The 14,760-nt window shown below is 53.6% G+C and overlaps 1 protein-coding gene across 9 annotated transcripts in view; it reads right to left on the reverse strand.

The window, feature by feature from the left end:
* The window catches only part of TMEM44 (transmembrane protein 44), a 45,892-nt gene that overhangs the window by 28,487 nt on the left and 2,645 nt on the right, over positions 1-14,760 (reverse strand). For 4 of the 9 annotated variants that reach the window (XM_063806427.1, XM_024355873.3, XM_016942528.4 and 1 more), the window contains exons 2-6: positions 11,910-12,036; positions 8,880-8,973; positions 6,555-6,721; positions 6,250-6,336; positions 117-287 (exon numbers count right to left, since the gene is read on the reverse strand). In XM_063806427.1, coding sequence (XP_063662497.1) covers positions 117-287; positions 6,250-6,336; positions 6,555-6,721; positions 8,880-8,973; positions 11,910-12,036 — 646 coding nt within the window. Of the gene's footprint in view, positions 1-116; positions 309-6,249; positions 6,337-6,554; positions 6,722-8,879; positions 8,974-11,909; positions 12,099-12,806; positions 14,193-14,760 lie in introns of those variants that run through there. The other 5 variants (XM_054682407.2, XM_054682408.2, XM_054682406.2 and 2 more) reach the window with 4 other exon arrangements.

Raw genomic sequence — 14,760 nt, forward strand, 5'->3', positions numbered from 1 at the left:
GCTGGGAGAGTTCCATCTAGCAAGAGAAAAGAAGGGTGGGGCAGGGGCAGTGAGAGGACGAGATACAGGCCTCCTCTGGCTGCAAGCAGGGAGCTCCCCGGGCCTGGGGTGGATACAGCGAGGTCCAGCGCCGCACGGCCGAGGGAGGTCAGGAACCAGGGCGTGGCCCGCAGCAGGTACTCAGGCTGCCGGTCGTGGGCCACAATGGCCGAGGCATAGAGGAGGCCAGCCAGGGCCATCAGGAGCCGGGTCCACAGGTGGATGGAGGGAAATGTCTTCCCCCGGCACTGGGCAGAGAGAGGGAGGGGCTGGGCGGGAGAAGCAGCAGATCACAAGACCCAGGGCCCTCAGTGGCACAGCAGGTTGCGGGGCAAGCCCTCTGCCTGCAGCCAGTCCCCCAGGGCAATGCTTCTGTTAGATTTCCAGCTTTTGCTCGAGTTGCTTCTTCCGCCTGTCAAACTCCTACTCATACCTCAGAACCTGGCTTCAACTGAACTCTGGGAAACCTCCCCTTACCAACTCCACCCTAAGGCGAGCAAGCAACTCCCTTTTCTGGGCCCTAACACATCCCTCCAGCGGAGTACCTTTGATTGATCATGACTCAGCTCTTTACACAGTCAGAGGGGGCTCCTGAGGGCTGGGCAGGGGTCCTCACCACCTCAGTGCCCAGCACCTGACGCTGGGCAGCGGCTCGCCAATGTCCGCTGGGAGAACGTGAGGGAGACTGGGATGGTTTGGACATTTGTCCCCCCAGACCTCACGTTGAGTCGTAATCCCCAGTGTCGGAGGTGGGGCCTGGGGGGAGGTGGTTGGATCATGGGGTGGATTTCTCATGAATGGTTTGGCACCACCCCATGGGTGCTGTCCTCGCGATAGTGAGTGAGTTCTCCTGAGATGTGGCTGTTCAAAAATGTGTGTGTGGCACCTTCCCTTCCACCCTCTTGCACTCTCTCTCTCTCTGCCTGCTCACACTTCGCCTTCCGCCATGAGTAAAAGTTCCCTGAGGCCTCCCCAGAAGCCCAGCAGATGCTGGCGTCGTGCTTGGGAGCCTGCCAAACCGTGAGCCAATTACACCTGGTTTCTTTATGAGTGACCCGGCCTGAGGCATTCCTTTAGAGCAATGCAAGAACAGCCTAACACAGAGACCGAATCAGAAGAGCTGAGGCCTGGCCCTTCTCTCCCTGGGACCCCGATTCTGACCCAGGTCACATGGGGAAGATCCGAAAAATGAGAGATGATATTCTGGAAATTTTAAAGCCAAGAGGACATTTCTGGAGAATACGTAATAAAACTATTGGTTCAATAAAAGGAAATATGCACTATTTATATTTATATGTAAGCAGCCTTTATATACAGAAAGTCGCTATATATATGAATATGTATATACACAAACACCATATATTTCTGATTACATACTTTTATATTTAAATATATATGAATAAAAATTGTAAATAGTTTATATATAACTCATTAGATGAGTTATATATACACTAAATTATAATTCATTAGATGAGTTCATATATATACAAATTATAATATTTATATAATTTAGTTTTATATAAATTAAATTATAGTTAAGTTTATATATAATTTAGTTTATATATATAATTCAGTTTATATATAACACATATAAAATTTAGTTTATATACATAATACACATATAAACTCATCAGATGACTCATTAAATATGTTCATTTGATGACCATATTTACAGATATATAGGCCTTGGCTAGGGAATGGGAAAAATTCAGGAGAAAAAGCATGTTTTGGCCAATTTTGCCCCATTTTAAGTTTAATTCTCAAAAAGAATCCTTAAGAGTGTCAAAATTCCCCTCTGCGTCCCCTCCAGTTTTGTCTCCAGGCCTCCCTGTGTCTGGCCTGCGCCCTGAAGACTGCTTAACCGAGAGACAGCACAGTCCCACGCTTCTCCGTGGAGCAGCCGGCTGGGAGGGTGAGCCCTGGCCCACTGGGCCCAGAGGCTGAGGGTGGAGACGACGCCCTTTCCCATCGGCCCTTCCTATCTCACACAGGAAGCCGCACTGCTATGGCTAGAGGTGCTTGGGGCCCCCCGACCTAACCACCCACCACCATGTTACAGAGGACACTGACGGCCAGAGTGGGGCTGGGCCTGGGCCTCCTGCCTCTTGGCCTTGCTCTTGCTGCTGCTCAGGATGAACCGCACGGGGAAGCCCTCACTCGCATGCTAACCCAGTGACAGCGCCCACTGTCCTCCAAATCAGTCCCTTCTCAGGGTCAGTCCTGGGGCCGACCCTGAAAAAAATAGAGAGCTCTATTTATCTGCAGTGCCAGACAAACAGTAGGTGCTTAATCATGGCTTGAAGAACGGAACTGGATTGTGACTGGATGAGACATGGCAGTCCCTCTCCAACCTAGGCAGGCCTTGCCTACAGACGGGACGGAGGCCGGCGGCGCGCCCCAGCCTGGGCTGCCTGGCACATCCATGTAAGGAGCTGGAGGCAGGACAGGCCTCAGATGGTCTCTGCAGCTGCCAGGACTCCTGGTGTCAGCACAACGCTTCACTCATCAGTGGGTGTTTCGTACCCCTGTCCCATTCAAGGACTCACTCCTGGAGCAACGGGAACTTTCCCACCAAAGCCACCCAGCCATCTTCTCCTCAGCAGCCCTCACTGTGGCCAAATTAGGAGCAGCTTCTGGGAGAGCCAGGGTCTGAAGCCATGCTGGCCTGGCTTCCCAGAACACCCCAAACCCTGCTGGGTTTCTCCCTATGAAGGGAACCCTAGCTCTGGGCTCTTCCTCCTGGAACCAGAGTCACTGAGAGGCAGCAGCAGCTCCTTCCCTAGAAATACGGCATGTTTCCTTTCCTGAGTCCCCAGGGCAATCTCACTCTATCGTCCTGCCCAGGGGCCCTCAGGCTTCAATACCTTGTAGTGATGAGGAGACGACTACCTCCTAAGGCAGGGGTAATGCTGGCGGCTCTCCAGATGCTGGGCATTGTGCAGTGTCTTACCCTGAAGTTCTTCCTTTTACTCAACAGGAAGGGGCTGGGCACAGTGGCTCACACCTGTAATCCCAGCACTTTGGAAGGCCGAGGCGGGTGGATCACCAAATGTCAGGAGTTCGAGACCAGCCTGGCCAACATGGAGAAACCCCGTCTCTACTAAAAATACAAAAATTAGCTGGGCGTGGTGGTGCATGCCTGTAGTCCCAGCTACTCGGGAGGCTGAGGCAGAAGAATCGCTTGAACCCAGGAGGCGGAGTTTGCAGTGAGCCGAGATCGCGCCATTGCACTCCAGCCTGGCTGACAAGTGAAACTCCGACTCAAAAAAAAAAAAAAAAAAAAATACCAGGAAGGGCCCACCGCCAACCTCTTCCCTGTCTTGGTTCTGTTCTCTGAGACTTAAGAGAACAAGGCAGCTCTTTCTGCCCCCACACAGCCCTTCTGATTCCTGCACTCATCAGCTTCCTTTTTTCCAGGTCAGATTAGATTGCTCTCTAAGTGTTTGCTGACTCCTACCATGATCAGGTCCCAGGTGCCTGCAATGCAGTGGGAAATGACACAGACAAGGCCACTGCCCGCAAGGTGTTAACATTCCACCTCAGGACCGGGCAGCAACCGGGAAAATAAAGAGGCACATTTCAGGTTGTTACAAATGATCTGAAGAAAATAAAGCAGAGTGAGGGGACACAGTGGTGGGGCTGGCCTGGGGGCTGTTTTAGGTGGGGTGGTGTTATGAGTTGCAATGTGTGCCCCCAAAAGATGTTGAAGTCCCTAGGCTGGGCGTGGTGGCTCAAACCTGTGATCCTAGCACTCTGGGAGGCCAAGGCGGGCAGATCACTTGAGGTCAGTAGTTCGAGACCAGCCTGGCCAACATGGTGAAATCTCGTCTCTACTAAAAATACAAAAATTAGCCGGGCGTGGTGGCGTGTGCCTGTAATCCCAGCTACTCAGGAGGCTGAGGCACAGAATCACTGGAACCCGGGAGGGAGAGGTTGCAGTCAGCCGAGATTGCATCATGCACTCCAGTCTGGACAACAGAGCTGAGACTCTGTCTCAAAAAAAAAAAAAAAAAAAAAAGATGTTTAAGTACCAACCCCCAGTGTCTGTGAATGCGGCCTTATTTGGAAATAGGGTCTTTGTGGATGATCAAGTCAAGATGAGGTCATTAGGATGAGTCCTATTCCAATGTCCTTATAAAAAGGAGCAAGTCGGACACAGAAAGGTACAGAGGGAAGGCCACGAGAAACCCAGGATTACCACAAGCCAAGGGGCTACCCGAACCTGGGAGAGGAGCGAGGTCTGGAACAGATCCTTCCCTGGCACCTGCAGAGGGAGCACGGCCCTGCCGGCACCTTGATCTCAGACTTCTGCCTCTGGCACTGAGACAATAAACTTCTGTTGTTGCAAGTTAGTGGCACTTTGTTACGACAGCCCTAGGGAGCTACTACCGGCAGTTAGGGCACGGTGCCAGCTTCTTCAAAGGCATTCATGCAATGTGGTCTCCCAGCTCTGACACCACCCTGGAGAGCCACCCCGGTGGGCTGCTGAGCTGAGCCCAGTGCTCACCACTCTCCCCTCCATTAATCTAAAGACAGGACACCTGCTGATGAGGCCCAGGCCCTGCGAGGCTTCTGGCAGTCACAGCACAGAATGCAGCTTCACTGACTTCACCAACAACCGCGAACAACCCTCCAGCCCTGAATCCTGTTCCCCTGGAGCTGCTATTCAACCAAGATGCTCTTGGGCAAGTAATTTTTTTTTTTTTTTTAGATGGAGTAGTGCTCAGTCACCTAGGATGGAGTACGGCGGCACGATCTCGGCTCACTGCAACCCCCACCTCCTGGATTCAAGTGATCCTCCCTGCCTCAGCCTCCAGAGTAGCTGGGATTATAGGCACCCGCCACCACGCCTGGCTAGTTTTTGTATTTTTGGTAGAGACGGGGTTTCAGCATGTTGGCCAGGATGGCCTTGAACTCCTGACCTCAGGTGACCCATCTGCCTCGGCCTCCTGAAGTGCTGGGATTACAGGCATGAGCCACCGCACCCAGCTGATTCTTTTCAGACTAAATGGGCCTATGACTTGCCATGGAGTTGGGTTTGCCCACTGTTCCGTCAGTGAGACAGGAACAGTTGTCTCAGAGTCGTCTGCAGAGGAAACTTGGCAGAGCAGCGGTCACACGTCCACAGTGTCTTGCTGTTTCTCAGGCGCTTTCGCGCATGGGGGCTTTTCCTGTGTGCTCTCCTCTGCCGATGGCCTTTCCCTAGCCTGTGTCCTCAAATTCACGCTCCCTTCTGAGGTAACATGACACTTCCCCACCACCCCACGGTCTGGCAGTGTAAACCGCTTTCACCCTTGCTCATTTGAAGAGCGTAGGAGCCTTCTCTCTCTCTCTTCTGAAACCCCAAACATTTGTTTCTATCTTTCTTGAAGCGTGAGGAGATGCTGCTTCACATTCCGTGTCTTCCATGAGACTGTGAGCTCCCGGAGGGCAAGCGCTCGCCCCTGCTCACATCTTACCCCCCCAGCACTGGCCGACACAGGGCCTCCCTCAACGTGGATGCCTGCCAATAAGACACTCTTTTTTTTTTTTTTTTTTTTTTTTTTTTTTTTTTAGATGGAGTTTCCCTCTTGTTGCCCAGGCTGGAGTGCAATGGCGCAATCTCGGCTCACTGCAACCTCTGCCTCCCGGGTTCAAGCGATTCTCCGCCTCAGCCTCCAGAGTAGCTGGGATTACAAGCATGCACCACCATGCCTGGCTAATTTTTGTATTTTAGTAGAGACACGGTTTCACCGTGTTGTTCAGGCTGGTCTCGAACTCCTGACCTCAAGTGATCCGCCCACCTCGGTCTCCCGAAGTGCTGGGATTCCAGGCGTGAGCCCCCGCGCCCGGCCTAAGACACTCTTGATCTACACAGAACCTAACACCTGGCTGCCTGGAGTCTCTCAAATCTCTTTCTCTCGTGGGTTTAGCCTCAGGGGCTTTTTCCTCAGAGCCTGCTTTTCATTTGCTATAGGAAATGGGGAAGAACACACGGGCTTTCCCCGAGAGGCTCCCGCCGTCCTCAGGACGCCCTGGGTTGGCTGCCCACTCTCCACACACACCCCCTCCTTGCTGTCATACACACTAACGCTCTTCAGGAAAAGCTGAGCCCATGTCCATGCACCCACGGTGACGCCACACCTCCGCCCCATGACCCTCTCAGGATGCTCCCAGATGCCCTGAGACCTGCCATGTGACCCACAGTCCCAGCCCCACCCCCGGCCTCACAATTCTGGAGAGAGGGGGGATCCGAGAAGCCCAGGAGCCAAAGGCGGCAACACTACCCAGCAGGTAGCCGAGGATCTCAGTATTTTCCTGCAAGAACGAACAGGTGATCCACCATCAGTACTCTGCAGAGACTGCCCATGTGCCCCAAGAAACAGCCAAAGCTCAGGAGTCCTTTTCTACTTTTAGAGGGTTCTTCCAACAAAGGAAGGCTTAACCCCACTCCCCCAGCCCCCGCCTCATCCCACCCTGGGCATTTGGCAGGACATGCAGTACCCCGAGTCCTCCCCACGGTGGCCCAGCCTCACCTGCAGCAGGCTCGCCAGCAGCCTCCGCTGCGGCCCCCGGATGGTGGCTGAAGCCTTCGGGACAGCAACCCAGAGAGCCCAGCACGGGCCCAGGCTCAGCGGCAGGGCCAGGGCAAACACACTGGCCCTGAGCTGCCGCCTCCTCTTCCTCTCTCGGGCTTCCCGATCTGCAACAGACACCAAAATCCCACATGGCTCCTGGAAGCCGGACCTTGTCAGATCAGATAGCTGCGTGGGAAGAACTGGTGTCAGCTCCCCACATGATGCTGACGCGGGTTCCCACGTTATTCTGCAGGCCAGCTCCTCCCCGCCCTTCAGGGCCCTGTAGTTGTGCCACCTCTTCAAGGAGTCTTTCCTCTCCACCACTGACTGCACACCCCGCCCCCATAACGTGCTGCTCTCCTTCCTCAGGCAGAGATGACATTATCTTCTCTCTATGCATCTGCATGCAGACAGCAGTGCCTCTTCTGGACTAGAGTGCCTAAGGATAAGGCACCATCCTCTGGTGGTTTCTACAAACTCCGCAGAGCAGAACTGGTACAAGTGTGGTACAACCATCGACCAGTGAATCAGCGACGGCACCAGCGGGACAACAGCAATGAGCAGTGTCTTTGTCCTTGAACTATAAGATAGGCACTCCTCTGAGCAATTCTGTTTATTTTTTCTATTTGAGATGAGGTCTCATTAGGTTGCCCAGACTGGACTTGAACTCCTGGGCTCAAGCGATCTCCCACCTTGGCCTCATGAGTGGGTGGGATTCCGGGTGTAAGCCACTGCCCAGCTCTCTCCTGAGAAACTCTAAGAAGAGCATTTCTCTTCCGGGCAGCATTGAGCCACTGAGGGCATGCTTCACTACACACTGCTGCAGCACCCCCTCTGATTCATTTATTTATTTTTGAGACAGGGTCTCGCTCTGTCACCCAGGCTGGAGTGCAGTGGCGCAATCACAGTTCACTGCAGCCTCTACCTCCTGGGCTCAAGTGATCCTCCCACCTCAGTCTCCCAAACAGCTGGGACCACAGGCACGCACCATCATGCCCAGCTACTTTTTAAAATGTTTGTAGAGATAGGGTCTTGCTATGTTGCCCAGGCTGGCCTCAAACTTTTGGCCTCAAGCAACCTTCCCAACTCAGCCTCCCAAAGTGCTGGGATTACAGGCATGAGCCACCGCACCACTTGGTTCGTCCTTTTTTTTTTTTTTTTGAGACGGAGTTTTGCTCTTGTTGCCCACGTTGGAGTGCAGTTGTGCAATCTGCAACCTCCAGTTCCTGGGTTTAAGCAATTCTCCTGCCCCAGCCTCCCGAGTAGCTGGGATTATAGGTGCATGCCACCACATCCAGCTAATTTTTGTATTATTTTTAGTAGAGACAGGGTTTCACCATGTTGGCCAGGCTGGTCTTGAACTCCTGATCTCAAAATGATCTGCTTGCCTCGGCCTCCTAAAGTGCTGGGATTACAGGTGTGGGCCACCACGCCCGGCCCCCTCATCCCCTCTTTTTGAACAAGGGCCCAAGCACACGGCTGACCCTTCTCAAGAAGCCACAACCGCAGATACTCGGGGCCACTCATCCTGGCCCAGTCATTTCCAACCCCTGCTGTGCCTGTGGTGCCCCGTGCCCATTCCTGGCATCCACTTCCAGTAGCTGTGCAGCTTCGCTTGACCACCCCGAACTTGCATGCTAAGCTATCACTGCTCATGCCCATGCCCTGCTCCACACCTCCTCCTAGCCTTTGCCCATGCTGCTCTGTGCGCCTGGAGTGCCCTGCCTGTGGCCCCAGCTCTAGTGCCCCGTGCTTCCTTGACACCGGCAGCCCTTCCCTCCCTCTGGCTGCCCACAGTGTGCACACACCTCCAAGCTGGCAGCCCTAAGGAGACCCTCTCCTTTTTTTGGGGGGGGGGTGTTGTTTTTGTTTTTCGTTTGTTTTTGAGACGGAGTCTCGCTCTGTCGCCCAGGCTGGAGTGCAACGGCGCAATCTCGGCTCACTGCAACCTCTGCCTCCTGGGTTCAAGCGATTCTCCTGCGTCAGCTTCCCAAGAAGCTGGAACTACAGGCGCCCGCCACCACACCTGGCTAATTTTTGTATTTTTAGTAGAGACAGGGGTTTCACTATGTTGGCCAGGATGGTCTCGATCTCCTGACATCGTGATCCACCCACCTCAGTCTCCCACAGTGCTGGGACTACAGGCGTGAGCCACCGCGCCCAGCCCTTCTCCTTTGTTTTTGCCTGGCTGGGGCCCGCTCAGGGAGTGATAAGGAGTAGGCATTCGGCATGCTGATGAATGAATGGGTGAATAAAGACAGGAAAAGACAGCCACACACTCACCTGAATTAGACTTGAATTTGGATCCACAGACTGGGAAGAGAATGAACATAAAGTTCACTAAGTCAATAGCTGCTAGGTAGGCACCAGTGAAAACCTGGGAGCAAACGGGAAGAGAGTCTTGGCATTCAAGCATCTTTCCTCAGCCCCAACAGAGTTTGTCATCCGGGACCCTGTATCACATGGGTTACACTGATGCGGTGCTTTCTCATGTACTCCTCCAGGGACACCTCCCGCCAACCCCGGAAAAGTCCATTATCATGTCCACTTGGCTGATGAGGAGATGAGGTGTTTACACGACTGAACCCACGGTATGCAGATGCCCACCAGCAGGGTTGGGATAAGAGCCCAGCCCTCCAGCTCTATTCCACACGCTTCCCACTGCGTGGGGCAGTCTCTGCTGTGTACCCTTGGCCCACTGAGCTTCTCTGGCCCTCAGTTTCTCCATCTGTAAAACGATCAAACTAACAGTGCCTCCCTCAAAGACTGTCAGGAAGGTTACTTGAGACAGTACATGGGCAGTGTTTAGACCAGTGTCTATGGGAAAGCAAACTACCTCTAAAGGCACCAGCTCCTCTGACAGTAGAGTTAGCAGTGAAGAACTTGCATTGTGGAGTTTGAATCGCGGAATCTTGGCACTGCTACTTACTAGATGGGTGACCCTTAACCTCTCTATGCTTCAGTCTCTACATCTGTAGAACAGGAATAATGAGGACACTCATGTCATAGGATGCTGGGATTCCAGGAGTCAACACAAAACGGTCTGTAGTGCCAAGTATGTAGTTAAGTTTTTTTTTTTTTTGAAATGGAGTCTCACTCTGTTGCCCAGGCTGGAGTGCAGTGGCGTGACCTCGGCTCACTGCAAGCTCCGCCTCCCGGGTTCACGCCATTCTCCTGCCTCAGCCTCCCGAGTAGCTGGGACTACAGGCGCCCGCCACCACGCCCGGCTAATTTTTTTTTGTATTTTTAGTAGAGACGGGGTAGTTTTTAATAAATATTATTATTGGACTTGAGCTGGGACCTATTGTATTTTTTTTTTTCTTTTTTTGAGACGAAGTCTTGCTGTTGCCCAGGCTGGAGTGCAGTGGCACGATCTCGGCTTACTGCAACCTCCGCCTCCCAGGTTCAAGTGATTCTCCTGCCTCAGCCCACTGAGTAGCTGGGACTACAGGCACGCGCCACCACGCCCAGCTAGTTTTCTCCATGTTGGCCAGGCTGGTCTTGATCTCCCGACCTCAGGCAATCTGCCCGCCTCAGCCTCCCAAAGTGCTGGGATTGCAGGCATGAACCACTGTGCCCAGCTGGCCCTATTGTATTCTATTAGCTAATGAGAATGGGCACCCAAAATGAAAGGTGATTTGCTTTTGAGACAACACTGCTTGAAGCAGGGTCTAGAATGCTCCGAATCTGTGCTCTGCCCACTGAGCTGCCTTCCTTCATTTCCACCAGGGTCTGGAATGCTCCGAATCTGTGCTCTGCCCACTGAGCTGCCTTCCTTCATTTCCACCAGGGTCTAGAATGCTCCGAATCTGTGCTCTGCCCACTGAGCTGCCTTCCTTCATTTCCACCAGGGTCTGGAATGCTCCGAATCTGTGCTCTGCCCACTGAGCTGCCTTCCTTCATTTCCACCAGGGTCTAGAATGCTCCGAATCTGTGCTCTGCCCACTGAGCTGCCTTCCTTCATTTCCACCAGGGTCTAGAATGCTCCGAATCTGTGCTCTGCCCACTGAGCTGCCTTCCTTCATTTCCACCAGGGTCTGGAATGCTCCGAATCTGTGCTCTGCCCACTGAGCTGCCTTCCTTCATTTCCACCAGGGTCTAGAATGCTCCGAATCTGTGCTCTGCCCACTGAGCTTCCTTCATTTCCACCAGGGTCTGGAATGCTCCGAATCTGTGCTCTGCCCACTGAGCTGCCTTCCTTCATTTCCACCAGGGTCTAGAATGCTCCGAATCTGTGCTCTGCCCACTGAGCTTCCTTCATTTCCACCTGGATGGGCATAAGACCAAGACCATCCCATGAGGTGCCTCCGCAGGAGGGCACAGCGGGTTTTTCCTGGGGATATGTGTTCTGCGATAGGAGCCTTCCACACAGGTTTGTTTGAGGGCCTACGCTTTTGGGAAACTTGAAACTACTTCTCACTTGCCCCAAAGCCTACACCACTACCTGGGAAAGGACTCAGCCACCCTACATAAGCTGGGGCTGGGTCAAAGCTCTAAATGACTATGTATTGAGCACCTACTAGGTGCCAGGTGCTGTTTTAAGTGATGGGGATACAGCAGTGAACAAATCCTTGCCCTTGTAGAGCTGACACTCTAATGGGAGTTCACATACAAGAAGTAATAAACAGGTCAGGCGTGGTGGCTCAGGCCTGTAATCCTAGCTCATTGGGAGGCCGAGGCAGGCAGATTGTCCTGAGGTCAGGAGTTCGAGACCAGCCTGGGCAACATGGTGAAACCCCATCTCTATTAAAAATACAAAAAATTAGCCGGTGTGGTGGCGTGCGCCTGTAATCCCAGTTACTCGGGAGGCTGAGGCAGGAGAATTGCTTGAACCCAGGAGACGGAGGCTGCAGTGAGCCAAGACCAAGTCATTGCACTCCAGCCTGGGCGACAGAGTAAGACTCTGTCTCAAAAAACAAACAAGCAAAAAAAAAGTCACCTTCTCAATAAGACCTCCCCTGCTTATAATGGTGACCCACCTCTTCCCCCAGTGTTCTGGATTCCCTTATTCTAACCTATTTACAGGCCTGCCTCGGCCTCCCAAAGTGTTGATTACAGTGTGAGCCACTGCTCCTGGCCGTGAGAAGTGACTTTTGAGCAAAGATGTGAAGGACTAAGCAGGGAGCCAAGTGGATATTGGGAACAAGAGCCTCTGAGGGGGGCAGAAGGAACAGCCAGGCACAGGTTCTGAGGTGACACTGTGCTATGCATGCTGAAGCAACAAGACAGAAGCCACCACGGCTGCAGCAGAGAGAAAGGCCAGGCCTCCCTTAGTGCTGGCCTGAGCCACTGTCAGCTGGAGGCCCAACATACCTGGATTGTGAGCTGTCTGGCCAGAATAGCCCCGACGGTGTCACACAGACTGGTCAGGAGGCAGCACGCAGCACACAGTGCCGACTGGTCCTGTCTGGGTTTCTGTGCACATCTCAGATAGAGAAGCCTGGGGTGACAGGGGTGTGGACAGAACACAGCAACTGTGAGTTTGGACCCAAACGCAGGTATCTAAAAAGGGCAACTGTGACCCCGCATCGTCAGGGAGCTCTTTCTGCCCGAGGCATTTAGGACGTGTTTTTGAACTTAGTTTACAGATGGGAACCAATCAGAAGACTCCAGAGCCGCCTGTCCAGATGCCCATGGCAGGAGCTAGACCTCGTGAGATGTGAAGACACCGCCTCTTTGGATGAAGAGGAATTTTACTTTCCGACTTCAAATCAGGACGGCTCCATTTGATGACCCCCCACCTAGCACTGAAAAAGCAGCCATCGGCTTTTATTTTTTGAAAAGGAAACAGGAGGATTATTAACAGTAACTTAGGCTGGGTATGGTGGCTCACACCTGTAATCCCAGCACTTTGGGAGGCCGAGGCAGGAGGATCCTCTGAGGTCAGGAGTTCGAGACCAGCCTGGCCAACATGGTGAAACCCCGTCTCTACTAAAAATACAAAAATTAGCCGGGTGTGGTGGCGAGTGCCTGTAATCCCAGCTACTCCGGAGGCTGAGGCAAGAGAATTGCTTGAACCCAGGAGGCAGAGGTTGCAGTGAGCTGAGATCATGCCATTGCACTCCAGCCTGGGTGACAAAGCGAGACTCCGTCTCAAAAAAAAAAAAAGGTAACCCAACCACTGCAGACAACTGCAGAGCACAGTTAATTGCCTGAATTAAAAAGACAACTTGTTTCTCTGAAATAAATTCAAATGAAATTCTTCTAAACCATCTGTGAAGTGGGGCAGCCTGGCTTCTGCTGGCCTGTATCCATGTTCTTTACACACAGAGCCCTTTTGGCACTTTGAGCTGTCCCTCCCTCAGCGCCCCCACTGCAACTTCTCCCCTTACAGCCCCTCCCCAGTCCATATCCACTGGAGAAGATGCACGGAGGGGCAGGAAGGGGCTGGCTGTTTCTATCAGCGTCACTGATAGGGCCTCTGAAATACGTTGTCGTACATGCCTCCCGAAGGGGCTGGCTGTTTCCATCGGCGTCACTGATAGGTCCTCTGAAACACGTTGTTGTACGTGCCTCCCGAAGGGGCTGGCTGTTTCCATCGGCGTCACCGATAGGGCCTCTGAAATACGATGTCATACGTGCCTCCCGAAGGGGCTGGCTGTTTCTATCGGCATCACTGATAGGGCCTCTGAAATAATACGTTGTCGTACGTGCCTCCCAAAGGGGCTGGCTGTTTCTGTCGGCGTCACTGATTGATAGGGCCTCTGAAATACGTTGTCGCACCTGCCTCCCGAAGGGGCTGGCTGTTTCTATCGGCGTCACTGATAGGGCCTCTGAAATAATACGTTGTCGTACGTCCCTCCCAAAGGGGCTGGTTGTTTCCGTTGGCGTCACTGATTGATAGGGCCTCTGAAATACGTTGTCGCACCTGCCTCCCGAAGGGGCTGGCTGTTTCTATCGGCGTCACTGATAGGGCCTCTGAAATACGTTGTCGCACCTGCCTCTCGAAGGGGCTGGCTGTTTCTGTTGGCGTCACTGATAGGGCCTCTGAAATACATTGTCGTACGTCCCTCCCGAAGGGGCTGGCTGTTTCCGTCAGCATCACTTATTGATACGGCCTCTGAAATACGTTGTCACACCTGCCTCCCGAAGGGGCTGGCTGTTTCTATCGGCATCACTGATAGGGCCTCTGAAATATGTTGTCGTATGTGCCTCCAGAAGGGGCCGGCTGTTTCCGTCGGCGTCACCGATAGGGCCTCTGAAATACGTTGTCGTACGTGCCTCCCGAAGGGGCCGGCTGTTTCTATCGGCGTCACCGATAGGGCCTCTGAAATACGTTGTCGCACCTGCCTCCCGAAGGGGCCGGCTGTTTCCGTCGGCGTCACCGATAGGGCCTCTGAAATACGTTGTCGCACCTGCCTCCCGAAGGGGCCGGCTGTTTCCGTCGGCGTCACCGATAGGGCCTCTGAAATACGTTGTCGCACCTGCCTCCCGAAGGGGCCGGCTGTTTCCGTCGGCGTCACCGATAGGGCCTCTGAAATACGTTGTCGCACCTGCCTCCCGAAGGGGCCGGCTGTTTCCGTCGGCGTCACCGATAGGGCCTCTGAAATAATATGCTGTCGTACGTGCCTCCCGAAGGGGCCGGCTGTTTCCGTCGGCGTCACCGATAGGGCCTCTGAAATAATACGCTGTCGTACGTGCCTCCCGAAGGGGCCGGCTGTTTCTGTCGGCGTCACCGATAGGGCCTCTGAAATAATACGCTGTCGTACGTGCCTCCCGAAGGGGCCGGCTGTTTCTGTCGGCGTCACCGATAGGGCCTCTGAAATAATACGCTGTCGTACGTGCCTCCCGAAGGGGCCGGCTGTTTCTGTCGGCGTCACCGATAGGGCCTCTGAAATAATACGCTGTCGTACGTGCCTCCCGAAGGGGCCGGCTGTTTCTGTCGGCGTCACCGATAGGGCCTCTGAAATAATACGCTGTCGTACGTGCCTCCCGAAGGGGCCGGCTGTTTCTGTCGGCGTCACCGATAGGGCCTCTGAAATAATACGCTGTCGTACGTGCCTCCCGAAGGGGCTGGCTGTTTCTGTCGGCGTCACCGATAGGGCCTCTGAAATAATACGCTGTCGTACGTGCCTCCCGAAGGGGCTGGCTGTTTCTGTCGGCGTCACCGATAGGGCCTCTGAAATAATACGCTGTCGTACGTGCCTCCCGAAGGGGCTGGCTG

Source organism: Pan troglodytes, chromosome 2 (assembly GCF_028858775.2).
Source record: "Pan troglodytes isolate AG18354 chromosome 2, NHGRI_mPanTro3-v2.0_pri, whole genome shotgun sequence".
Lineage (NCBI taxonomy): Eukaryota > Metazoa > Chordata > Mammalia > Primates > Hominidae > Pan > Pan troglodytes.